Below are 27,722 nucleotides of genomic sequence, written 5' to 3' on the forward strand. Positions count from 1 at the left end.
TAGCTATATTCAGATATGGATACGCGCAAATGTAGATTCTTAACATTTGTGGGGAAAGTAAACATTTCAAGGACTTAAAATGAGTTGGCTTATTCCATTGTTATCTTACATTCTCTAAGGAGGAAGTGTATAATGTTTTATGTAGAGAAGCTACTCGTATGTAACTCGTTATCTACCAAATGTGACTAAAAATATATATTGATGTTGTAGCAGACTTTCAGAATGAAGTTCTGTTAACAGGTTGGTAGACTCATGTAGACTCATAGATCTTGAAGGTGGGAAAGACCTAGTAGATCATTTTATCCATTTATTCCCTGGCAGTACAGGATTATTTCATACTTTCTTCTTGTGTTCAGTAGAGTTGGCATCAATGCCAGTTTTGTCGTCTTGAAATGCGTGGTTTTTTTTTGGTTTTTTTTTAAAGGCTAGAAATCCCGTGTAAAACTATATGCTCAGACTTGAGACTTGTGTGGCTGGCAGGGCCCCACCTTCTCTAAATAGGGTTTTAAGAAAGAAAGTCCACTTAGAGTTCCTTTTTCAGGTCCACTGCTATGCTGTTCCTGACATTCTGCTAGTTGCTTAGTCTCAGATGGGAGCTGTGCCTGAAGTTACATTGCTGGAATGGTGGGAGCAACAAGAAGAATAGAGATCCCAAACTAACCACAGTTTTGTTTTGTTTTTATTTTTATTTTTTATTTATATATATATTCAGTAAACTATCCAAATTCTCTCAAAATGTTTTAATTTTTTTACTTTAGCAGGTCCATTCCTTCCACTGTAGTTCAGTGTTCTGGAACTGCTTAACCAATTTTTTTAGTTCTTGTTCATTTGCTCCACAGCTTTGTTGTTGGTCACAGAGATATCAGGCTAATAAAGTTGCTTTGGTAGAAAAAAGTATTGGACTGCATAATGTGATGCCTTGTTCCCCCTTGTCTGGATTCACAGTTACTAAAAATGCTCTTAAGACCAAGTGTATTGTACATTGCAACTTAGGGATGCCCATCTGTCCCGCTTACCTGATGAGGATGAATCCAGGTATACAATAGTAATTGCAGATTTTGATATGTTACTTCTAAGAATGACTTTTGGCTTTTGTCCAGTGTTCCTTTTATAACACAAAGTGGTTACCAACTCTTTACAATCCTATTTTAATGGTCTTAAAATTGCAGCCAAAAGTGGCCCTAAACAACCCAGGTAACCGGCATCATTAACACACATGCACTTCACTCAATCCCTCCATCCTACTGCCGGTTTCTTTCTTGTCATTTGTCAGAGCACTGAAATTCCCCGCAGGGTGGGAATCTCTTCAAGAATAGGTTTCAGAGTAGCAGCCGTGTTAGTCTGTATCCGCAAAAAGAACAGGAGTACTTGTGGCACCTTAGAGACTAACAAAGATGCTCTGATAAATTTGTTAGTCTCTAAGGTGCCACAAGTACTCCTGTTCTTCAAGAATAGCTTGAGAAGTGTGTGTCATGTTCTATGCCTATGAACTTAGATAGCATCCATTTAATTTGTGGTTTGTTACTCTCCAAAATTTGAAATAAAGTAAAATCATACTTCTTCTTTCCCCAAAGGAAGCTGTATTTCCCCCAGCTGAAGTTCCTTTACTTCCACCATGGAGACAGAACAAGAAAACCTTTGTATCAGTAAAGATGATGAGAGCTCTGAATCTGCTTTTCATTGCTCAGCATGCCATGATGATGAGGATTGGAGCTGTGCTAACCCTATCCGGGGTCGGGCTAAGACCCGCAGTTTGTCTGCTTCACCAGCCCTTGGAAGCACCAAAGAATTCAGGTATGAAATAAACTAGACTTGAATCTTCTATGCTGCTGATTCTTTCTGAATGAGCAGGAAGTTTCCTGCTTTTGTAGAAGTAGGGCAAAAGTGAAATTTACCCAAGTTTTGTGTTTGCTTTTCTAGTCTGTATTTACATAGTGAGGTAACCCTTAAATAGCTCCTGAGATTAGAAGTATGTTACCAAGGAAAAAAAGTCATTGGTATATCATCTGCTGGCTTCGAGAGAATTTTGAACCTAGTAATAGCTTTTCACTTTTTTTTTCTTACAAAGCATAGGAATTGTGGATGCAGTGCATAGCTGCAGTGTTTATAATATACTAAAAGAACTTGCCCATAACTGAGAAAATAGGTATACAGGCGTTCAAGTAATTTTTCTAGTTCTGGCAAGTTCTTTATAGGGACAATTTTACGAGGATACATGTGGCTTTATTTAACAGAGGTCTGTAGTGTTTTACAGAGTAGATAGATACAATTTGTTACATTGTTGTCAGTTTTAAGTCAACCATTATGCAAAGGATCCAACTTCCCGTTTTACACACCTTACAAAAATAAAGTATGGAACAAATTGTGACATTGAGGTACATTAATTTAATAGCTTGATAGTAATATAATCCAAAAAGAAGGTTCAGACTTCCTTATAGGAGCAGAGCTGGACTTGATACCAGATCTTTCGCACAGCTCCACTTAGAGTTAGCATACATGGTAAGAAGAACCTGGTTGGATGCATTTCAGCTGTATAGTAATGGGTGATGGCACAGAAGTCATTTTATTCATAGATCATAGTCTATTGCCTTCCTCGAACCAGATTGTTAACCTACTAGTATGATCTTCTGAGACATGGGGAACCTGGATTTAACTTCTCGTGTGGCATTCCTCAGACCAACAATGGCAGGTAAAGACTGTACTGTGGCGGCAGTATGCTTTGCTGAGGGAGGGAGGGAGTACCTCTCACTACTGAACTCTGACCCTCCAGATGCCTGAGGGGCATGGACAAGATTCTAAAGGAGCTTCTTACCAGAGAGGATTGTCTCCTCCATCCAAACTGTGCTGCTAGCAGTATTGTTGCTGCAATGTGGCGCATTTGTAGGTGAGACTATAAGGATGGGGAAAAAAAGGGGTTGGGGGAGAGGGAATCCCAAATCAAAGATAGAAGGATCTCAAAACAGAGTGTAAGCTAATTAAATGTTTTCTAACAAGTGCAGCTTCTGTGGAGTTTCTTTAGGGACATAAAGCTAATGTACTTAAAAAAATTTGGAGGATGTTCTTGCAGGGTCAGTGGAAACCTTTTAATGCTTGGAGTTTCCTGTTATTGCCTATGGACTGCACAGTCCAATATAAGAAAACAAAGTATTTATGTAGAAATGTATCATATAATTAATAGCATTTAAGTGCAGAAATTTGATTGTGTTCATAGGATTTTAAACACCTAATATTAGTCTACATGAGTAAAAGTCCTGTTGGCCTAAATTCTGCTCTCTTTCTAGGTGTGAATATTTCCAACTCATTATTTATTTTATTTTTTTTTAGTTAGGAAACCTGCTTTTAGTCTATTGGACACACGTTTCTTAATTTGTTTCCATTTTCTTTTGTTTAGCTTGCTCTCTGATGGATAGAAATAGGTCTGAAACGACAATCTATCTTTGCAGTCAGGGATATATATCCATTCGTGGTTTGAATGAGGTTTACTACTTAAAAAGATATTTCATTAACTAAGTCACTCTTTGGCTGGTTTTGTGATACTTTCACCACCAGTTCAAAGGAACTTGTAAAATGTCAAATTAAAATTATCTCAGATTTGCTGTGCAGTATTTGTAACTGAGTACTTCTCTCTATGTATCAACTTAGCAGGCTCTCTCTCCACACAGTTCAATACATTTCTAAAGCACATTAGCACATTATAAATAGAATAGAAAATGTTAGTAATACCTTCTTATCTCTATTCACTTAATAAAAGAATCTTATCCTTTGATTAAATGACACGTGTATTCGATCCTGATAACGCCCTTACCTAAAACCTATTTTAATTATATAGTGCCTTAGAAAGATGTACATGGTGCTGTACATTGGGTAAATTGTATCAAATATGAATTTCTTCGTCAGAGTTGAGGATCTGATCCTCTAAGCTTCTGAGCTGCTTCTACTCTCAATGAATGCCACAGGAGTTGAGGTTATGATCCAGCATGCAGGATCAGGTCCTTAAAGATACAAATCCATACAATGCACAATGTTATAAAACTGCAAACACATAGAGTTGTGTATAACTTTCATTGCTTAAATGCCATGTGGGAACAGGGGTATTTAGAGGTTGCCCTTTGTAGGAGGAGCAGGAAGGAGTTTCTTTCATGCCACTCTTTAAGGTTTGATAAAATATGCAGGTGAAAGGGACAGAACAATTGGGGGGGGGGGTGGAAATTTGAGTGGAGTGGAAGCTGTGGGAGGGGACATAGGCAAGGGAATAGTTTACTATCCTAATTTTAAAATATGATCATTTCAAAATGTATGGAGACTTTATCAGTGCTGCCTTCATTCTGCCACACGTACTTGTAATTCTTGTTCATCCTTAATATACTATTCAGAAATAGTGTAATTCAAGTCCTTGTATGTTTGTTTTTCTTCTTGCTAATAATAGAATAAATAAGGATAAGTATAAAAATATCTGTTAATGTCTCCTCCTCCGATAGGCTCAGCAATGCTTGAAATTTATACTAATACATTGTACTGACACATCAGTTAAGTCACCTTGAAGAAGAGTTCTGTGTAAACTCAAAAGCTTGTTTTCTCACCAACAGAAGTTGGTCCAACTTCACCCATCATGTGTCTCTGATATCAATAAATGCAGTTTTATTGGCCTGCTGGAAAGGAAGAAATTTTTATATTTGTTTTTATTAGTAGAATACAAATTTATTCAAACTTTTTAAAAAATGTGGAAATAACAGGATGTCACCACAATCACTTGCTTGTATGTTGTATCTCTTTCTTCCACTGTTCATTTAATTTTGTATTTGGCAGATTGTAAATTCTCTGGGGCTGGGAATGAGTCAGCACTATTTCCCTGTTGTCACTTTTCAGTGGGAATGACTATAATGCTTATGGTAACATTTACATAGTGCTTTACAATCATTAGCTAATTGTTCCAATAGATATGGGAGGTAGGTAAACTTTATCCATGCTTTACAGGTTGGGGGAGGCAGGTGGAAGCTGAGGCAGAAAGGTTGTGACTTCTCCAAGGTAAACTTGTGTTAGAACTGGTATTAGTCCCATGTTCAGGCCACTAGACCATGCCCCTCTTTGTTTGAGGCTAAATTGAAATTCAGAACTCAAATTTCCATTGGAGGTGTAATGCAGGAATAGTTAATCTAATCCTTCTATTAAATGTACAAAACAAAAATCAGAACCTTTTGTAATTACACTGGAAATGCTTGCCCCAATTCTTCACTCATTTGGGTATGTTTGGTATCTTACTCTGCAAAGTTTTGCAAGTTACTGCCTCAACTCTTTGAGGCTGAGGAAATAAATACACCTCTTACTTTATCCCATTATTCATTCTTATAATCTAATATGTAATGGGTTGGCAAATATTTACTCAAAATAAAAGTTGCAAGGAAAAAGTCTTTCTTGATCTTCACACCCTGCCTGTCTTAGCTTTATGTTGCTTTTACTTCACAATAAGGACCAAGGGACTCATGGTCACCTGCATAAAAATGCTTAGAAAGCTGGGTTTTTCACCATTACATTTGCTGAAAAATTAGGAATCTTTTTTTTTTTTTTCCAATTTCTGAGCCAGAACCAGTGCTTATAGACGTTTTCTGGCCCTGGAGGCATTTCTGATGGCCTGACAACCAAGCCCCTCTGCAACAGTCTTTTACTCCTGTGGGCATTCTGCAAATTTTATTTGTCAAATAAATGTGGAGGCTCCAGCATGGTACTGAGGAGTACAGGCCACTGGCTGCACAGAGGTGGGAGATAACTGTGCAGCTCCCCCTGCCCCCCCTTCCCTTTCCCCTTCTCTCCCCCCCGCCCCCGGACACAGACTCAGCGGTGAAACTGCACCCAACCCTGACACAGCGCAAGGACTGGGCCTGCCCCTGAAACACCCCTGGACCCTGCCCCTCTGTGCCAGGTGCACCAGGTGTGGTCAGGCAGGCTCAGCAAGGCAGGATCCAAGTGTGGAGGGGCTTAATATGTGTGGGGGTTGAGGTATGGGTTGAGAGGGTTCTATGTGGGGCAATCTGGGTGTGGGCAGCTCAGTGGGGGTCCAGGTGCGGAGGGAATCTGGATGCACAGGGGCTTGTTGGGGGGTTCTGGACGCAACGGTAATGGGACTCTGTAGGGGCGGGGTCATAGAATCCTAGAATATCAGGGTTGGAAGGGACCTCAGGAGGTCATCAAGTCCAACCCCATGCTCAAAGCAGGACCAATCCCCAACTAAATCATCCCAGCCAGGGCTTTGTCAAGCCTGGCCTTAAAAACCTCTAAGGATGCAGATTCCACCTCCTCCCGAGGTAACCCATTCCATTGCTTCACCACCCTCCTAGTGAAAAAGTTTTTTTCCTAATATCCAACCTAAACCTCTCCCACTGCAACTTGAGATCATTGCTTCTTGTTCTGTCATCTACCACTGAGAACAGTCTTGATCCATCCTCTTTGGAACCCACTTTCAGGTAGTTGAAAGCAGTTATCAAATCACTCCTCATTCTTCTCTTCTGCGGACTAAACAATCCCAGTTCCCTCAGCCTCTCCTCGTAAGTCATGTGCTCCAGCCCCCTAATCATTTTTGTTGTCCTCCGCTGGACTCTTTCCAATTTTTCCCACATCCTTCTTGTAGTGTGGGGCCCAAAACTGGACACAGTACTCCAGATGAGGCCTCACCAATGTCGAATAGAGGGGAATGATCATGTCCCTTGATCTGCTGGCAATGCTCCTACTTATACAGCCCAAAATGCCGTTAGCCTTCTTGGCAACAAGGGCACACTGTCGACTCATATCTTGTGTTTGGCTTAATCCTGCACATGCTGTCCTTTATGCTTCTTAGGGCATGTCTTCATTGCCAAAATAACCCCCCATGACAGCAGTTCTCAGAGCCCGGGTTCTACAGACTTGAGCTCACACCACAGTGCTAAAAATAGCCATGTAGATGCCCCTGCTCAGGTTCTGAAACCTGGGGAGTGGAGTGGGTTTCAGAGCCAGAGTAAGAACATCTGTGTAGCTGTTTTTAACACCGTAGCACAAGTTTGAGTCTGTTGACTTAGGCTCTGAAACCCACTGCTGCAGGTGTAGACACATTTTCCTAGGCCTCCAAATTGGCCTATTACTATCTCCGAAACATCATCACATTTGATACTATCTAGATCAGTCTTTGGATGAAATTTTCATGGCATCTCATCTTCACTGCCACATTTATTTTTTGTCAAGTCACTCTATTTCTAAATGGGTTGGGAGCTCATTTGACCCTAATGGAAACCAAGATCACTAAATTATATTCCCAGTTGTGCCATTAACTTTCTGTGACACCTTGATAAGTTATATAACCTCTCTGTGCCTGAAGTTAATCTTTAAATGGGTATCTAGCCAATGTTCGGCTTTGCTCATGTTTGTAAAGCACTTTGATCCTCTGAAAAATGCTATTGAAATGCAGTTTTATATTTTATCAATCAAAAGTCTACTGGCTCTGTGACATGCCGACATATTCATTCTTAAATTTCATACAGTCTGTTCACATGATTTGACCAGACTATCAACAAATAATAATTTTTTAAAAATTGGTTTGGAACTAGAATATCCGCAGCAGAAAAGTGTGTGTATCAACTCTCCATCACTTGCCTTCCTCCCCTTATACTAGAGAGAAAATGCTAATATTGCTGAATCCAGAAATTGTGAATTTTGTTTGGTTTTTCCCCTCATTTGGGATTCCTTTACAAACTGTGTAAATCAGCTAGTTACTGCCTTTGTCATAGTGCAGTTGATGGAAAGATTAATGTTAACAAACAAACAAGACAGATTGATGGTAAAGTAGGAATTTTTTGCATTTGATATTCTATGTATCTCCGTGTGCCCTCCTTTAAACGTGATTGCATAATTCCAATCCACTATTTCTCAGTGGTGATGGTACGGAAAGATTTCTCTAGTCATTGGCCAGCTGTCTGCATCATTTTATAGTATTTTTCCACATAATAATTCAGTTAATTATCAGAAGTTGCACTTAATTTGGCTTCTTTAGCCTTTGATGCAAGAATTCTTTCAGTGGCTGGTGATGGAGAGAAAAGGAAGCTTTCTTTTTTTTTTTTTTTTTAACGTTCCAAACAAAACTCTTGTAAGAAAAATACTAGTAATTCAGGACATGCACAAGGCCCTGATACTGCAAATATACACATGCTTAACTTTACTACCATGAGCAGTCCCATTGATTTATTATTTAAAGTGCCTAAGTGTTTGCAGGATTGGGCTGTTGTGATAATAAGGCCTACAAATTTACCCTAATCATGAGTTCAATTTGTAAGAAGTGAGTCTAAATTCATAAAATGGCACAATCTATAATAACAGATGTGGATGAGAACCAGAGAAAATGGATTAGTCAAAACCAAAGATGCCATATTGATTTAATCCAAGGACTGTTGAAGTTATGCTTGTTAAAAACCAATATGTGGAGCCATAAGTTAATGAACCAAAATTGGTGTGTCGGATATTAGGCCTAATTGGTGAACAAAATAATGAGGGGGTGGGCTATTCTACCCATCACTCACTTTTTGGATCCTTAAAAGAAAGGTTTTTTTGGAGGGGCTGGGTGGGTAAAGGAAGAACACTGAAGGAGAACAAACCAAAGCTACTGAGCAAGTTTACCATCATGTCTGGCACCCCCCAGTCCCTGGACCTTCTCAGTCCCTGGACCTTTTTTATTCTAATCCTGAGGGATGTCCTGACCAGACTGGGCCAGAGAAAGGGACATTGATTAAGTTATCACCTTTGGTCCATTTATTCCATCTAAATTAATACAACGGGGATTAAATCATTCTGGCTTGTACATTGCTGAAGACCTGAAAATGTATCCAGGCATGGTGAATTTTATCAAAAATGGTTATCAAGGATCACACTGCATGTCTCAGTTTAAGACATAGGGTACTTTTTAAATATGCATACCTGTTAAGAATATATTTTAGGGGTGGGTGTTGTGTATCTATACAATATGTATCAATCATTTTGCATAGCTTATTACAGGGGTCAGCAACGTTCGGCACAAGGCTCGCCAGGGTAAGCACCCTGGCGGGCCGGGCCAGTTTTATTTACCTGCTGACGCGGCAGGTTTGGCCGATCGCGGCCCCCACTGGCCGCGGTTCGCTGTCCTGGGCCAATGGGGGCGGCGAGAAGCCGCGGCCAGCACATCGCTTGCCTGCGCTGCTTCTTGCCGCCCCCATTGGGCCAGGATGGTGAACTTGTTCTGTTGCAAAATGTTTAGTGAAGGCCATGAAACTATTGAACTATATAACAAAGACAGAACACAGACATTGTTGTTTTTTGTTTTGCTGGGCAATATTACAATTGGAATATATGTGCTGTTTTGCTTGTCTTTTAGTAAAGCCTTCTTCAAAAATTTGCTGAGAGTCTCGTGTAGCGTAGTGTCTTAATGTGCTGTAACTTCAGGAACTTTGCTGCACTACCTAAAAAGCTGTAATCACCTGGTCGATCCAACAGCTGAACACTCTTTAATTCTCTATATCAGGGGTCGGCAACCTTTCAGAAGTGGTGTGCCGAGTCTTCATTTATTCACTCTAATTTAAGGTTTCCCGTGCCAGTAAAACATTTTAATGTTTTTAGAAAGTCTCTTTCTATAATATATAACTAAACTATTGTTGTATATAAAGTAAATAAGGTATTTAAAATGTTTAAGAAGCTTCATTTAAAATTAAATTAAAATGCATGGCTGGTGGCCAGGACCCGGGCAGTGTGAGTGCCACTGAAAATCAGCTCGCGTTCCGCCTTTGGCATGCATGCCATAGGTTGCCTACCCCTGCTCTAGATTCTTATTGTTGGTGGTTGTTGCTTAAGTATTGGTTTAGGATTCATATTGTATGATTGGAAAAACCTGTCACTAGTCATTCATATTCTTTACAGTAGTTTTGAAAAAAAACCCTAAAAGTTGACTTTCAAGAATTATGTATTTTTAATTCTGATATGGGAGTTTAGTTTTTTAACAATATATGCTTTCACTTTTCACACAGTCAAGAAGAATTTGAAATTTATATTGTTGATTTTAGTCTTTCATTTTTATGCTCAAGACTTGATTGTCACAGTCAAGTGAGTTTGATCTTCACCTACTATCTCTAGTGGACTTTTGTCCCATTACATAATAGCACTTTTCTCCATAGCCTTTGCTCAGGAGAAAACCAGGACTGAAATAACAGGAATGTTGTGGGTCAGGATTGACATACACTGGCAGAACTGTGTAGGGGAAACTTCGCTGTCACTCTGGCATTATTGAGTTTGTGGTGTTTCCTGTGTAGGGAATGGAGGTGAAGCTGGAACAAGTCAAGTAAGTCTGTTTGGTACAGTACTAGGATACTAGAAGTGTAGTAGTATTTCTACATGCTGTACACAGTCTAGATGAGCTTCTACTAATGCTTCAACTGCAATAATCACTGAAGTCAACATATGGTGCTCAAATGCAGCCCTGTAGATACCAGCAACTGCATTTTAACTTTGTGTGTGCAGTTATTTGTGTAGAATTACACTGACTTGCTGATCAGCTGCATACTGAGACTTTAGAAGTGTAATTTTCCCCCCACCCTTCTTTTTTACCATAACTACTTCATTATCCAAATTACCTGTGTCTTTGAAGTAGGAATGAATTATATTCCGCATTTCCTTACATGTGTTTCATTTTTCAGGAGGACACGCTCCTTGCACGGACCATGCCCAGTGACCACATTTGGACCAAAGGCATGTATGCTGCAAAACCCTAAAACTATAATGTAAGTACCTCTTTTTCAAATGCACAGTATTATCGTCCTACATTCAGGAGAATAGCTTGGTCTGTCTTTTTAATCAATATCCACTGTATTTTACCCAGTGCTTAAACAAAGATTTTTTCAGTTAGCTTAAGAAGTGCCTGTGTAGGGTCTGATGCAGCCAAAAATCTATGTACCATTTGCACCACACAAGCCCTGAAAAATCATCTTGTGAAGAGGACAGATAGTGTATATTGAACTGGACTCTTAAAAGTAAAATCAGTGTGCCTATTGGCTTAATCTTTGTGATTTGGAAAAACATATAAATACAGTCTTGTAAAGTCATTGGTATACCCACCTTATATCTCTTTGTGATTCATATTTTTTTGTCAACTTAAAAATCACATTTACGCAGTATGTCACAGTCATATTTCTGCTTCTCCCCATGTTTAACTAGCTTTTCTTGTGCTGTTACTGACAGCAGCCAGTTGTCTGGGTTACATTTCTTTAGGGGTTGCTTTAACAAAGTGTTTCAGGAATACACCACTTTCTTCCCAGCTCTGCAATCATATCAGCCAACTCCCTCAGCACCCTTGGATACATTAGATGCGGACCCATGGACTTGTGTATGTCCTGCTTTTCTAAATAGTCCTTAACCTGTTCTTTCACCACTGAGGGCTGCTCACTTCCTCCCCATGCTGTGCTGCCCAGTGTAGCAGTCTGGGAGCTGACCTTGTCTGTGAAGACCAAGGCAAAAAAAAGCATTGAGTACTTCGGCTTTATCCGCATCATGTGTCACTAGGTTCAGTAAGGGTCCCACATTTTCCCTGACCACCTTCTTGTTGCTGACATACCTGTAGAAATCCTTCTTGTTACTCTTCAGATCCCTTGCTAGCTGCAACTCTAATTGTGCTTTGGCCTTCCTGATTACACCCCTGCATGCTCGAGCAATATTTTTATAAAGAACAGGAGTACTTGTGGCACCTTAGAGACTAACAAATTTGTTAGTCTCTAAGGTGCCACAAGTACTCCTGTTCTTTTTGAGGATACAGACTAACACGGCTGCTACCCTGAAACCTGTCAATATTTTTATAGTCATCTGTCCAAGTTTCCACTTCTTGTAAGCTTCCTTTTGTGTTTAAGCTCACCGAAGATTTCTCTGTTAAGCCAACTTGGTCGCCTGCCATATTTGCTATTCTTTCTGCACATTGGGATGGTTTGTTCCTGCGCCCTCAATAATGCTTCTTTAAAATACAGCCAGCTCTCGTGGACCCCTTTCCCCCTCATATTAGCCTCCCAGGGGATCCTGCCCATCAGTTCCCTGTGGGAGTCAAAGTCTGCTTTTTGAAGTCCAGGGTCCATATTCTGCTGCTCTCCTTTCTTCCTTTTGTCAGGATCCTGAACTCGACCATCTCATGGTCAGTGCTGCCCAGGTTGCCACCCACTTCTACTTGTCCTACCATTTCTTCCCTGTTTGCCCTAGTTGATTCCTCCAGCACTTGCACCAGGAAGTTGTCCCCAACACTCTCCAAAAACTTCCTGCCTTAAACATTGTTAGCGAAGTTTGAAGTCCTGGTGAATGCAGAGGGCAGGGGTAGTACCTGAAACTGCTTTTAACAAATTTTCTAAAACATTAACTAGCTTTCAAATTGACAATGTCCCTTTATGTCCAAGGTTATGCAGTTTTGTTTAGTCTCTGTTTCTCTAGAGAATTTTCTGTAGTGGCTTTGTTTGTATAGCTGTAGTCAAGTTACCTCCAAGTTTCCTCTATTAATGCTTTGTGTTTAAAAGTTTATAAAGCAATTGTTGCTTTTATAGCAACTTAGCTATTTTTTTTTAATGAATTGTCATAGGTCTGACCTACTGCAGCATGTTGCACTGCCATTATTGTGGTCATAGACTGCCACACTCTGATATTATTCTTTTCTAGACTGGTGAAAACTGGCTTTGTATTGGAGGTTAAAGATCCAGAATTGGAGGATATAAATGTGGCTTGGCAAAATTATTCTAAATTTCATACTTAAGCATTTGATGGTTGATCTAATCAAAATATGTAATACCTCAATTAAATAAGTAATCTTAATGCATTTCTAAAATAGTTTGATCTCGTAGTACAGCTTCTCTAAAGATATATTTGTCAGGATTCTTTGGTTTTTAGCTTCTTAGCAGAATTACAACGGAATAACTTGTAACAACTTTTCCTTATTTATATATAGGGTATATTTATGGCCCACATTTGCCAATTTTCCAATAAGTTTATTTCCAGTTGGCAAAGGGCATGAGCCAGTTCACTTAGAATAATGCAGGGAATTCAAACAGTATTAAGTACATTAGTTATATTCAGGGAAGTCACACATAATCTGTAATTCTTGGTATCTGATGTGAATTACATAGAAAAGAACTTTTGTCAGGGCCGCCCAGAGGATTCAGGGGGCTTGGGGCAAAGCAATTTTGGGGCCCCTTCCATTAAAAAAAAAGTTGCAATATGATAGAATACTATATTCTTGTAGGGCCTGGGGCCTCCCCGCCCCCCCGGGCAGCCCTGACTTTTGTCACTGATGGAGATTGAGCTTCATTGGAAGGGATTCTTTTTTTAGCACAATACTATCTGATAGTGATGGAATCCTTCTCCATGGATTTGAAGTTTAAAGTTATAATTGAGAGAATTGTTTTCTGTAAAGAATCGCAATATCATGTGAATTTGAGGAGTAGTAGATGTTTGAAAATTGAGGCTGTTGGTGTTTTTACCAGATTCCTTTCTCATCCTTTATTTTATTCTTTACTGTTGGCATTCTTGTGTTACTCTACCTATAAATTGGCATTTTTCTCCATTTAAAGACTCGGGGGACACAAAGATTTGCATAGGCATTGTAAAGTGCAGAAACTGCTAATTGGTATCATAGTGCGGTAAACACTTCCCCTGTGCTTCTTAGTTTCAAACTGATAGTTCTAGAGTTACAATACTGTAGGTGCATGCTCATGAATTGAAGCGTTTTGCCTGTGACATCTGCTATAGGTGAAACTAAGCTCAACCAGGCAATTTTGCTTATCTCATGCTCTGCTGGTAAAGTTAGTGCAGAAACAAGGCATTACTTCAGTTCTTCAGGTGGTGTCGGCCAGTGGATATCAGTTGCATAGAATAAAAATAATGCCTATTTCTCTTGAGCAGACACTGAATTCATTCCTAATTTGGTAAATAGAAGTGGGATGAGAGAGAAGGTAAATACCAATTTGGACTAACCATCTTGGTAAATATCTCTTTAAAATAAGTTGGTGGGTGCACTGTTGTTCTAATTTTTAATTTAAAAATTTACAAAGTGAAGTGATCTGGGTTTTTAAATGTGCATTTAAAGTAGTAATTTTTCCTCAGTGTGTTGGTGATTTTTCCAGTGAGGGTGTGGAGGAAATTGTAATGTGTAGGCGGGTCTTTAACTTCCTTTCGCCCTCTGTCAACAGGAGTCTGTGGCTCTGATTGTAATTTGTTTAAAATTTTGCTTACATCATGTATTTCACCACCTGATTGTGGCAAATATACTCCTCCCCATGGGCTGACCCAGAGCTGTACAATATAATGATAGCATGTCAAGATTAGTCCAGTACAGAGACTGTAGGCAGTACTGAGAGCACTCTGATTGCCAAGAAAAAGACAGCTCATGCAGTGTTCAGAATTGCTGGGGAGATAAGGACATTCTCAGGTCATACGAGAGAAAGGCCGTTTAGAAATCTAAACGGTAAATGATAGTTTCAGCTTTTAAGAATTGTATTTTTAAAGTCAGATTTTTTTTTTCCAGATTGTCATTTAAAATACTTTCAGCAAGAGGAATGTAACAGAAAATCCTAGAATAGAGTGCAAAGGCAGCAGTTAGTATAAAAGCACAAAATCTGAGTCTTTTTACATTGCTAGTGTTTGACAGAATTGAAGAGTTTGTTTGTGGAAAAGCTATTGAAATGATGGAATGGAATAAATTTTAATGAAATCAAATACTGTATTTTTGTTTAAATACTATATTTTTGGTAGCTTTTAAGCTCAGTTAAACTTTTTTGAAAGGGGTTTTTGCAAATGAAAGACATTAGGATGCGTCTAAATACTTTTTTGTAGCACTTCAGTAAGGAATTTTTCTTTGAAGCAGCAAAAACATTTTATCAGGACTATTTGAAACATTCAACTGGATATCTACTTCAGACAAAAATGATTTGTTTAAGGTAGTAGTTCAGCTAAAAATGATTAGGTCAAGGCCTTTTCTGGAGTTTTCTCTCGAGCACTTGCACGACTTTTGAAGAAAGCCATGAAAATCTTTAAGCATGTTATGAATGATCCCTCATTTAATAGAATTGCATGGAAATGGTGAGTACAGTGAAATAATAAGCTGTTTGTCTTGTTTGTTTGAATAAAGCCCATATAAGTTCTGATGTGTTCTCAGATTACTAAGTGACATCGTAATGATACAATCTGCAGTTCTTACAGCTGACAGAGAACCAACCTGATTATGTTGAAATGTCTTTATCCTGTCGCTCTCTGTTACAGATATGAGGATATTCTAATTTACTTTCTGAAAATGTGTAGAGGAGAAACAATATTGTTTCCTTCGTGGTCATTAATGTTGAAAATGACTTGTAAAATTTGAATCCCTTTTCCTTTTGCAGTTGTTTTTGCAGCAATTAAAAATTAATCTCAAATGTGCTGCTTGTGACTTTTCTTCATTGTTCAGTTCCTTATTCCTTCAGGATTTATTTTTAAAAACAGTTCAGTTAGTAGTTGGATGGTGAAATTGGAGGAGATTTGAAAGTGTGTAGTTACCTTAGTTTGTGATAACCTTTGAAACTAAATACTTTTGTCTTCAAAACTGAAACATCTAACAGGATTAAATATAATGGAGAAAAGGATGGAGGAAACTGAAGGCCTTGTAGATGGTATAGGGTACATGAGTTCTGATCCCTGTTCTCACCTTTACATTCTGTTGTTACATCTATATAAAAAAATACAGTACTGTTTGTCAGCGACTATGTACTTGGTGTTTCGGTATCTCACTACAGTCTGTAGTTAATGCTATATATCTACATACAATATACGTATAAGCAATTCTGGATATAGGAGCTGATCTTTTCAGCTTTTATTTTGCAATTCCGGATAGCTTAATGAAACTTTGATCCTATGTGTGTTGGAGATGCCAGGAGGTATAAAACAGCTGTTTGTTTTAACCTCGATCTTCCAAAAGATGGCTATTCCAAATCTATTTGCAAATTTCGCTTGTTCAGCATTTGCATTAATCCACTTTTCTGCCTAGATTACATCTACAGCATGTGGAAAAAGATGAGATGCTTATAAACTGCTAAGCACAAGTGTGAAATTATTTACTTAGCTTTAGACATTCATGCTAAAGAAATAGAGCAGAATGTAGATGTGTTCCCTAAATCAGCTAAATGTATTATGGAGCCACAGTTGTTGCCTCATATTTAGGGTTACAACTGAGGTTCCATTACAGATTTTTCCCTCCCAAAAAATCCACAAAAAGTTATATTGGTCTAATTGTTAGATTAGATCTGAGGCTAAGGTTGTTTCTGTAAAATTATAAGTGAGTTTGACAAACTGAAAAGTGAATTGGACAGTAAAAGTCTTTTTTTAAAGGAAAATATGCACTCTCATATAGCAAGAACCTCAGTGAAGTTTTTGTGTAGGAATAGAATAACTTGAACAGCTGTTTAACTAAGCTAATTAGTTATTCCTTCTGAATAGCACTCTTGTAATATCTCTGAAGAGGAAATATAAAATGTTTACGTAGGGAACTTCCCAGACTAGAGCTGAAATATTTAAAATTTCCCTTTACAACTCTTGACAAGTTTTGGTTTTAATTATTTCAGATTGAGACTCTCATTGATTAAAATGCTTTCCCTCTTTTTACTCTACGGCCGTTTTGGATGAATTTGATGGCTATGTTCAAGTCTGAAGAAAAACTGTAGGATTGATGATCTGTAGGATTTAAAATTGAGCTATAAATGGTTTGGGCTGAAGCTTGGTATGTAAATTGGAGTGGCTATATCAAAATACTAAGGGAAACGTACCTTTAAAATAATTGAGAGAAAATTGTTTACCGTTCTTTAGATTGATATAGACCCATGCTGACTATTACAGTGTTGGATGAAAAGCATAGGTAGTCTTTCATGTTACTGTGCTCTCAGATTTACAATTGAATGCTTCTCCACTCTGATAGTCCAAGTGGAATGGCCTCTAATGCAAGAGACAGGGGAGCACAGTTGCTGGAAGTCTGTTAGGGTATGTCTACACAGCAACTACACACCTGTGGGTGGCCCGTGCCAACCGACTTTGACTCATGGGGCTTGGGCTGCAGGGCTGTTTCAGGGCTGTGCAGACTTCTGGGCTCAGGCTGCAGCCCTGGCTGTGGGACCTGCAAGGCGGGAGGTTCCCAGAGCTTGGGCTGCAAGCCAAGCCCAGAAGTCTACACTGCTATGAAACAGCCCCGCGACCCTAGCCTATGTCAGCTGGCATGGGCCAGCCATGGGTACATACTTGCTGTGTAGACACTACCCTTAGTGGAGTGGTTTGTAGTTCAAGAAAGGGCTTTAGTAGCTAATTATGCTCCCAGCAGAAACAAAGGACCCATGTTCTCAAACTTCTCTAGCATGTTTGAACCTGCAGGAGTGGGCACCTTAATGTTACTTGAGTCTGTCAACTCAGTGGGGAAATAAGAATTGCTATACTGGGGCAGAAAAATGGTCCCTCTAGTCAGAATCCTATACAGTATAAAGCAGTGAGTGCTGTTTGGCTCCAAGAAAACCGCTTTAATTATAAATCACTGTATAATTGTTTAGTTGCATCTTTCCGGACCACTCATGATTAAAACTTAGAACGTTTTCTTAATAAAGACTGAACAGAATGTTCTCAATGAAAAGTGCAATCACATATTTGCTGAAAGCTGGTGTGGCGTTGCATTGTAGCCAATCTGATCTCTTTACTAGATTAAATTTAGCTATCGTATTAAGGTTTTTCATGATTTATTCATCTCTCTTTTAGTTCAGCATACTTTGACTAAAGGGGACTGTTAACTTGATGGTCATGAAATTACAATCCATTTTCCCACATATAATAATTATACTGTTGATTTCCCTCCACAGGCATATTCAGGACCCAGCAAGTCAGCGGTTGACATGGAACAAACCTCCAAAGAGTGTCCTTGTTATCAAAAAGATTCGCGATGCCAGTCTGCTCCAGCCTTTTAAAGAACTCTGTGTATATCTTACTGAGGTAATTCAAATAAATAATGAACGAATGAATAAATAAGTCAATACATATAAGAGAAAAACAGAAATAATAAATTGTTAAACTTTAAAACAAGTGACTCTCTTGCTATAAGAGCTCAGCTTAATTTAGCTTAAAGGAATCTGCTTCTTTAACATAGATGAATAGGGTAAATATTCATTTCATTATGCCTTGAGAAAAATATTAGCAAACATTACCATATCACAAGCATGTAATGAAAATTCCAAAGTTTAGTGTCATTAATTCAATCGTTATGTGGCCTTCATATGACAATAAGTGTAATGCTTAAATGCTACAGGATTGTAACAATACATACAGAAGTAGGCAATCAGTCTTGTAATATTTTACATCATTATATGTTTTAAACTAATAGAATATTGCTGAGGTTCAGGCACTTGTCATTTCATTAGCAGATTTTTTTTTTAGTAAATAATTATGCTTCTTTTAGGAGAACAACATGATAGTTTATGTAGAAAAAAAAGTGCTAGAAGACCCAGCCATAGTTAATGATGATAATTTTGGACCAGTGAAGAAGAAATTTTGCACTTTCAGAGAAGGTACAGTAATGATTTCTTAAAATCTAGGTTTACTGCCTTTTAATCCTGTTTCCTTAGTGATCCATTCAAATTAATCAGAATTGTTTGATGGAAACCTATTCTTGATAAACCCATGTAGCTGTTGTTTTGATAGCCTGCTGTCAATTATTTACACTTGTCAATTAGCATCAGTGTGCTGCACCAAATTTATATCCATAAATTTAAACCTTTGATACATTATGTAAATTAAACCTTTATTGTCAATGTTATCCTCTAGATTATGATGATATCTCCAATCAGATAGACTTTATCATATGCCTGGGAGGAGATGGTACCTTGCTTTATGCTTCTTCGCTTTTTCAGGTGAGTCCTATAGGGAATAGTTATTAGAGGTCCTCTCCCTAAACAAGTCCTCTATATGTTAGAAACAGTCTTGAAGTTTTCTGCCATGTTGTATTTATTTTATTCTGCTCCCGCCAAGTCTCCCCTTCTCATCCAAAAAGCATGAGGGCTACTTAGTTGAATTATACCTTTTGTTTTTACTATTATGCACAACTGAAGTAAAACCCGTAATTAAGATATTTGCAGACAGATTGGGCTGTAATATGGTACCTCTTACACATTAAAAAGCATGGGAATAACATAACTGTTTGATTTGTGCAACATTTAACAGCTTCCCAATTCTTCTTTCTATTGACAGGGTAGCGTACCTCCAGTTATGGCTTTTCATCTGGGATCTCTTGGATTTCTTACCCCCTTTAACTTTGAGAACTTTCAGTCCCAAGTTACTCAAGTTATAGAAGGTAAGTCTTCTAATGCTTTTGCTGCTTTTTAGAGAGTTATCCTGTATTTGTCTTGTTAGAGTTTTTCTTTAAAATAGGACTCAGCTGACCTATCAAAAATAAATACATAGATATTTTATTAACTTTCAATATTGTTTTCCTCACTTATTTGTAAAGTTGGAATGATCCAGAGATCACTTCTTGGTTATGGTGTGTAAGGAAAGAATATAGAACTAATGTTTTGCACAATTTATGAGTATAAAATGCAAAAACCTAGATCTAATGGCATGGACATACGCTAGATGACCCAACCACCTGTAACTTCTCTGTTTTTGTAAACAATGCCATGTTAAAATGGTAAGAAATCAAGCATCCAAAAGTCAGAAAATTAAAAAAATTAAAGTTTCTTCTAGAATGTTATTTTGTGGCTCTAATATAGCCAATTATATTGATATATATTGATATGTTAAATAGTAAACCGTTCAAGTTTACATGGAGTATGGAAAAATGTGTGTGACTGAGTTAGCACTGAAGGAAAAATCTTAACTTTTGAAGTTTGACTCTTAAGTGCTTGATTTCTCAACCTGAAAGTTGCATTTACAGTAGTTCTTGGTATTTAAATTGTGTTTGAAATAAAATAAAATAAAAAAACTGATGTCACTGGGAAATACAGCTGCTCAGCTTGCACCCCAAAATTAAGACATCCAAACATGTTAACAGAATTCTCATGTTGCTAAATTGTTGTCTTTCATAGTTCATACCTTTTTAAAAATGAATTGATTGTCTTCATGCTTGTCTTACTTACATCTCCCTGAGGATTATCAAACAAGCCAACTACAAAGTTTCTATCTTCAGCTGCTTTAGGTTATGTACATGTAAATTCTCAGATTTCTCATTAGAACATATGGGGGAAAGTGGGTTTTTATGCTTATATTATTCAAATTTGACTCAAGTTTTGCTCATTCCTACAAAAAAATTTCTATTTTTAATTAAGACAAAGGATGGAAAATTCTCCTGCAGAAAGAAGAACAGGAGTACTTGTGGCACCTTAGAGACTAACAAATTTATTAGAGCATGAGCTTTCGTGGACTACAGCCCACTTCTTCGGATGCATAACATTATTAGCAACTGAAAAATGGGGGGAAAACATTTCACAGTGAATGCTACCAGCTTGGTGTGAAAATATTGCAGTTCCTGATAATGTAGTAGGTGCCACTCTAGAGTGTGTGTGTGTGTGGTATTTGTTTTTCTTCACTTATTTTTTTCTTATAGGCAATGCAGCACTTGTTCTCCGGAGCAGACTGAAAGTGAAAGTAGTAAAGGAACACAGAGAGAAGAAGACATTGATGCAAAATGGTATTGAAGAAAATGGAGTGATCTCTACAAGTCTAGAGATGGAAATGGGCAAGCATATCATGCAATATCAGGTCTGAATAGCATAAAATGGGAAATAAGCGAAAGAACTAAGAAATAATTCAGTCTTCACTTGAGAGAATCTCCAGTTCTCTTTTGTGTACTGTATCTACACCCAATTATATTAACCCAGTATTATGACACCTATGATATCTGATTCCACATAATTTCCAGAATGGTTACTAAAGCTAATGGAAAAAAGGGTGGGTGGAGTGTGCAGAAGCAACCTCATTGTGTTTAATTTCTGTAATATTCTGTATCTGCACCAGAGGTTTCCTTACTTTTTGAAAACCAAGAAATTACTTAGAGTAATCTTTACCACTGAATCTCCCACTAATTCATATAAGCAAAGGGAAAATCTATCAACGCTAATGGAAACTGGCTTTTGGAAAGTAATTTTTGATCCACTGCACCAAATAATCATTACAACTGGTGATCACTAAAACAAAAGTATGTCTCTCCAAGACTAAGTTGGCTGACATTATAATGGGGTGGTGGGGGGGGGGGTGTTAACCTTTTCAAAGATCTGGGAGACATACTTAACTGGTCACTTGTCAAATATTATGCTGCCAGGGAAATAACTAACTAGTGGTATTGTACATTGTCAGGTCCTAAATGAAGTTGTTGTGGATCGAGGTCCTTCCTCCTACCTTTCCAATGTGGATGTTTTTCTAGATGGACATCACATAACCACAGTTCAAGGTGACGGTAAGGCCATTTCATAATCAAAAAGCTTACAGCCTGTTCCTGTCTTAACAGTATGAGGTAATCAGCTCTTATTTAGGTTGCTCCTACTTTTAAAAAAAAACGGTGCATTGTTTTATGAGGTAGAAATCAAGGCCTTGGCTTCTGCTCCTGGGTTGTTGAAAACTAAGTGTTCAGAGGAGTGGTGAGTTTCATTTAGACAATTGTTGCAGTCCATAGAGCAGCACTGAAAGCAGAAAAGAGGCTTACAGATTGTATCTTATTATGTGGAGGCCTAGTGTCAAGTCACCACTTGTTTGTGTAGGGGAATTAGGGACAAAAGGCAAGCGGGGGAGGGGGAGATGGTTGGGGAAGATCCTGGAGTTGAATGTCTGAGTTTGCTGAAATCTTAAGATCTTTTAATGAAGTCACTACTTATTTAATATTAGCACTTCGCCTGCAAAACTCTTCAGAAACATTAATCCTCCTATCCCTCTAAGAAAAGTAAATATTATCTGCATTATACAAAGGGGCAAGCTGAGGCACAGTAGTTTTACGTGACTCGCCCAAGGCTGTAGAGGTGTAGTCTGTGTCAGTGCTAGGACTGGGAAAGTTGTTTCTGGCTCACGGTCATGTGTTTATTACCACATCTGTCATATGAAATGCGAGTTGGTGGTTTAGGCCTTTCTATTTCACCAATTTAACTTTTTTATAAGGAATCTTTTAAAGCATTTAGCTAAAAATTCCAGCCTCTACTACAGCTGTGTTGAGTGGAGGAGAAATCCAGCTAATGACTAAAGTCAGAAAGAACTTTTTTTTTTTTTTTTAAGTATTTTCTAATGAAGGAAGTGCAACAGTCCTGTTTCTTAGCCTCGTTTTAAATAACAGCATCGAGCCAAGCAGCCACACAGATAAAATTCTTGTTCCCTTCACAGGCGTAATCGTCTCCACACCAACTGGTAGCACGGCTTATGCGGCTGCAGCGGGAGCATCAATGATTCATCCAAATGTTCCTGCAATAATGATCACCCCAATCTGCCCTCACTCACTGTCCTTCAGGCCCATTGTTGTTCCTGCAGGAGTTGAGCTCAAGGTTAAATTGTGTTCCTTCGTTTTTTAAAGTTAGAAACTTATGGAGATAACTGTTGAATGTGTTCATTATTATCCACCATGCCAAAACATGACTGAATACTGTAGAACTTTGTCAAGTACTCTTGAAGCAACATATACTTGTTTAGAAGAATAAACTTCTAGACCATGAGTCTCCACTGACTTGCACCCTATATAGTCATCTGTACCTGTGCAAAGTGGGTGTAAATACACTACCATTCTAATTAGTAAGTGTTTTATATCCATTTTGCATAGATGTAGATGTCTACACAAGGTGAAAAGCAGTGAAGGATCAGACCCTAGTGTCAAAAGTCTTTCACGGGTGTGTAGTGAAAGTGGTATTAGCACATCTGTTATAAACTCTTTGTCTTTTACTACTGTGGTTAAATATAGTTCTGCAGAAAAATTTGGCAGGCAAGGTCTTGGTACAGAGTGGATTTTGTTTTCACAAATACATTTTTGAGTTCAAAATAATGCCAGGTGTTTTGCGTTTATTAATTTATATAACTGAAACAGTTGTATAGTAATCTATAATATGGAAGTCTTGGGCTATTTCTTAGAGGGGTGTGGGGCAGAAAAAGTGGCCAGGAGAGTGAGCATGCTGGGTGGAGTTTAAAGAAATGGTAAGATTTTATTTCATGGATTTGTTGCTTATTATTGGCATCTCTATAAACCCACAATTATCTACACAGTAGATGATAATGCTATTATGGTGCTAGTTGATCACTTCATGGCATCTCTTATTTAAAAGAAAAACTGTCTTAAATTTGCAAGCCTTAGATTCACCCTGCATCAAAATTCAAATTTATTATTCTAGAATGCAGATTAGACTCTGTTCTGTGGAGAATTTCATAATCTCATCTCATTGAATTGGGTCATGTATTGACTTTTATATCAAGCTCAGGTCTTTTGTAACTGGAATGCCTTTGGTAAATCAGCTTATTGCCATCATTAGGAAAAGGCTTCAATGTACATATAACAAGGGGACGTATATGTTGCACATGAAGCAAATTGTATATAAAATATTTAACTTTTATGCATAATATGCCAAACCTTTCAGTAAAAAATGGCAGGAGAGGAAGCAAAATTTCAGTACAACAATTAGATCACTGAAGAGTAATAACAAAAGTGTAATATTCAGGGGAGTGCTTCCTCTTTGCCCTTTAGCTACAAACGCTCTTATTATTTCATTCTTGAGTCTTCTGCTTTTCTCTTCCTCAGATCATGCTGTCCCCTGAGGCCAGGAACACAGCATGGGTTTCATTTGATGGGAGGAAGAGACAGGAAGTCTGCCATGGAGACAGGTGAAGAATTTTCTTTGACTGTTATGACCTTCCTTCATAATATTGACACAAGTATCTGCGGCCACACTTTCAAACTTGGGTTATAGTAAGCAAATGATTGAGGGCTTTGTGATAGGCCATCATGACCCTTAAATTTCAAGCTGAATTAAAAATGCTATATTGTTTCAGGCATTTTCTCACTTGAAGAAAAAAAATTTCAGTCACATTTTAAAAACAAAGGAAGTGTCAGGAAAAACCATACACACCTTACTTAATGCATGTCCTTAAAGAATTCTGTGGACTTCAACTTATGGTCCTGATCATGAGACCTGTTGAGCCCAGTGAGGTGAATGTGAGTTTCATGTACTCTGTACCTCTCCGGATAAGACCATGTTTGTGTCCTGTGCCATTGGCAAAGCTGATAAAACATCATAAAGAGCAGATGCATCCCTTTGTTGTGCTCAAACGTATAGAACATCAGATGCATTGATGGACTCTTGCTACTTTCAGTGGCAGGATTCTGCAGCTCATGAGACACAAGTACTGTGGCTGAAAGGACTTAATCTCTTGATAGATACAATGAAATGTGAGCGCCCAGAGAGGATACGCTAAGAAAAAAATGCAAATTGTCTTCTGCTCAGTGTGGTGTTTTCCGTGGTAGACCAGTCATGCTGTGTGACACACTGCCTTTGTTTCATATTTGTGGGCAGGCAGGGAATTGGAAAATTGCTAGGCTCTTGCACTTGGAGTCTTCTGTATTGCCCTGACCACTTGAAAAATGGAGGGGACGGACAGATTAGGTGAACAGCAAGACTCGGAGATCCCAGTCTTAGATTTGGTGATTGGTCCTTTAGTAGAAAAGTTAGACTCTAGTATTTGCTGCCCTTATTTTTGAAATTTTAAGATCATGGTGACAGTTTAATATTTTAAGGTGTTAAATTTTGAGTTGGTCTAAAGGTGAGGTGCTTAAACCCCAGCAAGGGGTAAGATGAGAGAGGATCATGGGCAAGGCAGGTTGGCCTAGAACCCTCTGCTCCCAAGAGCTTTGATTTACAGAATCTCTCAACATTTGTAAAGCACTCTGCTCATTGTATTATTTAGGCACTGTGCCCCATCTTTGTCACCCCCAGACTTTGGAAACTGACCATTCTCCAAAGGATTGAATGCTTAGTGATGTAGCCAGTGTCCCAAGGGTGTATTTAAAAGAAAGAAAGAAAGATAGATAAATCTGGGAATCCAGGACTGTTTGATTCTGTAACCACAAATGTACAGTTTTACTACTATTTATCCTCCCTCTTTACTAACTGAGGGTATTCCTGTATTGCAGTATTAGCATCACTACCTCTTGCTATCCCCTCCCTTCGATCTGTTTCCGAGATCCTGTGAGTGACTGGTTTGAAAGCCTGGCTGAGTGTTTACACTGGAATGTTCGGAAGAAGCAAAATCACTTTGCTGTTGAAGAAGAATTTTGAATGTCGACACCTAATGAGACTTATGGGAACTTAAAATGGCAGTATCCCTTGTATAAAAATGTTTGTTCAGCCTAGGGGAAATAGACCAATACATGTATTTTTAAATAGTGATGTACCTCACTCATATCAGTCTGTTCTGCTGATGACCAGAAATTATCATGTTGCTTCCTGTCTCCTGAGAATAGGAGTGGAATAATTTAGAATCTGATTTTTTTTAAATTTATAATGGATTGGTATTTTTAATCAATATCAACACACAGATCTACAAACCACCTCAAACACAATTGTAACAAGTAATTTGCAGACTAGCATTATAGGTTGTACCCAGATGCATAATAGAAAAATGGCGTTAAAATATTCGTTAATTTGGTAGATTTGTAATTCCGTGGTTAAGACTTCTCATCTAAAACTCAAAGGATTTTTTCTTTTTAAAATGCTCTTTGTTAACTTAAATGAATGCATGGTAGTCAAAATGTCATCCCATCAGGTGAACTACTTAAATATTTTGCCTTTCCATAAAAATATAGCAACAATTAGGGGAAAGAACCACTATACAGATACTCTTCAGATACAACTTACTATCAAAAATACAGATAGTTTTGTAAGTATTGAGAACCCTTTTTCTTTCTGTCCATTTGAACTAACATCATTTAGGGTCCCCATAGGCAGCATTGACAACTGCATGGGTGGACAAACTGGTAAAGTGGCATACTTTTTTGTTGATGAGCTAATTATGCCTGAGCAGTTCCCTGCTTTTTGAGCATGTTTGTGACCCTTAGAAAAGGTTTGGGGTTTTTTCTTTTCTCTTTTTAACCCTTTGGGATAAGCAGCAGCATTTGAGGTTGTAAACTACAGATTTTTCATAAGTGCTCATTGTTGACCCAACAAGCAGTCTCTCTTCTAGGATGGCTGTATTGTTCTTCTTTTGAACCACTAATTATGTTAGTCTCACATTCTATATTAGGATCTGAATGCTCTTCACGCTCATTGAAGATAAGTGTGCTCCTTTCAGGATTGAACTTTGAGTAGGGAGAAAAGGGATACTGCATCGATAGGCTGATCAGAAACAGGACACATTCCCAGCATAGTAGCGATGGTGCCTTCAGGACACTTCAAGATATTTTAAGTCTTGTATGTACTTTTTTAAGAGTCTTTCAAATGTTTCTAACCTGTTTATGTACATATTTTATTGTACATGCTTTTATGAAAACAAGTAGTTTGAAAAAAAAAAAGGGTTTGTACTGCAATCACTTTTACTAAAAATCAAACTCAGTTATAATGTTTACATTTATGTTCTCTGTGGTGCAGTCTCTCATAACCATATTGTTCAAATCCTAGCATCTTCATGTATCTCTGCATAGACCATTAAAAGGGATGGAGGTTCTCTGCTAATCTTGAAGTCTACAGCATATTATTGCAGAGGAATCTGTGTCTTACTGATTAAGTGTGGGATTTCAAAGAAGCTCTATTGAACTTTCATGGTTGTCTTGCTCTTGTTAGTGTTTGTGCAGTCAGGGGTAACAATGGGAGATGTATTAATTCCCATGCTCTACCTACCCTGCAGTCCTCTGATTCATGGGCTAATGTCTTTTTTTGTTTTGTTTTTGCATGTTGCCCTGGTCTGTTTAATTTTGTCAAATCAAGGTGAGAGCACTCTGCATAAAGCAGCAGATTTAAACTCTCTGGTAATGGTGTAAATCACGCTAATATTGTGTTAATATAAATTCATGTTCAGTTTGTAAATGTTTTGTTAACTAGAATATTGATTGAATTCCGTCTGGACCAGCAAAATTTGTTACACCTTTGAGTATGTTCAGACAGCTTTAGATCTTTGTTTTTCACTTGAATTTACAGTATAATGGTAATATCACTGTTTAAAGTTGCTTACGGGTTTTTTAGCCGACAAAGTATTCAATTTTCGAACAGCTGTTTGCTTTCTGAGCTACAGAAACATATTTTGTTTTGGAAAAAGATACATTTCCCTATTTAAAAATGCAATAATTGAGAAAAGGAACAGAGTAGAGCCTTTAATTTTAAGATTTAGTATATAAATTTACTAAAATGAATGAGAATGGACGGGAAGTGAAAAAATAAACCATTTGAGAAAATAAGGCAAAATAAGTAAAAATAAGCCTTATATAAAGCAGTTGTTGTTTTAAAAAAAAAAAAAGCTAAAACCTAGCATTTTAGCACCTTTTTTATTTGTGCTTTTTTATAATAGTAAATATAATTCATTACATGGAGCAAATTGTGGAAATTAAGTTTTCAATGTACATTTCATAAAATGTAATCTCTAAAACTGTATGTAACTACTCCCTCTAAATTTGACTTGTGTTTCTTATTAAAATTAATCTAACATACATGGGCAGTTGCATTATTTGGCTCTGAGCAAAATTTCTTCATAGTTTTGCCTATAAAAGCCACCTTGAT

The 27,722-nt window shown here is 37.9% G+C and overlaps 1 protein-coding gene across 3 annotated transcripts in view; it reads left to right on the forward strand.

Moving 5' to 3' along the window:
* NADK (NAD kinase) overlaps positions 1–27,652 on the forward strand; it is a 34,125-nt gene extending 6,473 nt beyond the window's left edge. Inside the window, exons 2-12 of one of the 3 annotated variants that reach the window (XM_008167301.4) lie at positions 1,575–1,794; positions 10,677–10,760; positions 17,868–17,997; positions 18,461–18,569; positions 18,826–18,911; positions 19,249–19,351; positions 20,603–20,757; positions 21,352–21,451; positions 22,363–22,520; positions 23,759–23,841; positions 25,148–27,652. In XM_008167301.4, coding sequence (XP_008165523.2) covers positions 1,616–1,794; positions 10,677–10,760; positions 17,868–17,997; positions 18,461–18,569; positions 18,826–18,911; positions 19,249–19,351; positions 20,603–20,757; positions 21,352–21,451; positions 22,363–22,520; positions 23,759–23,841; positions 25,148–25,292 — 1,332 coding nt within the window. In that variant the 5' untranslated portion in view covers positions 1,575–1,615 and the 3' untranslated portion in view covers positions 25,293–27,652. Of the gene's footprint in view, positions 1–1,574; positions 1,795–5,822; positions 10,322–10,676; positions 10,761–14,179; positions 15,082–17,867; positions 17,998–18,460; positions 18,570–18,825; positions 18,912–19,248; positions 19,352–20,602; positions 20,758–21,351; positions 21,452–22,362; positions 22,521–23,758; positions 23,842–25,147 lie in introns of those variants that run through there. The other 2 variants (XM_042852835.2, XM_005292940.5) reach the window with 2 other exon arrangements.
* Positions 27,653–27,722: the final 70 nt, after the last annotated feature.

This window comes from Chrysemys picta, chromosome 21 (assembly GCF_011386835.1).
Source record: "Chrysemys picta bellii isolate R12L10 chromosome 21, ASM1138683v2, whole genome shotgun sequence".
Taxonomy (NCBI): domain Eukaryota; kingdom Metazoa; phylum Chordata; order Testudines; family Emydidae; genus Chrysemys; species Chrysemys picta.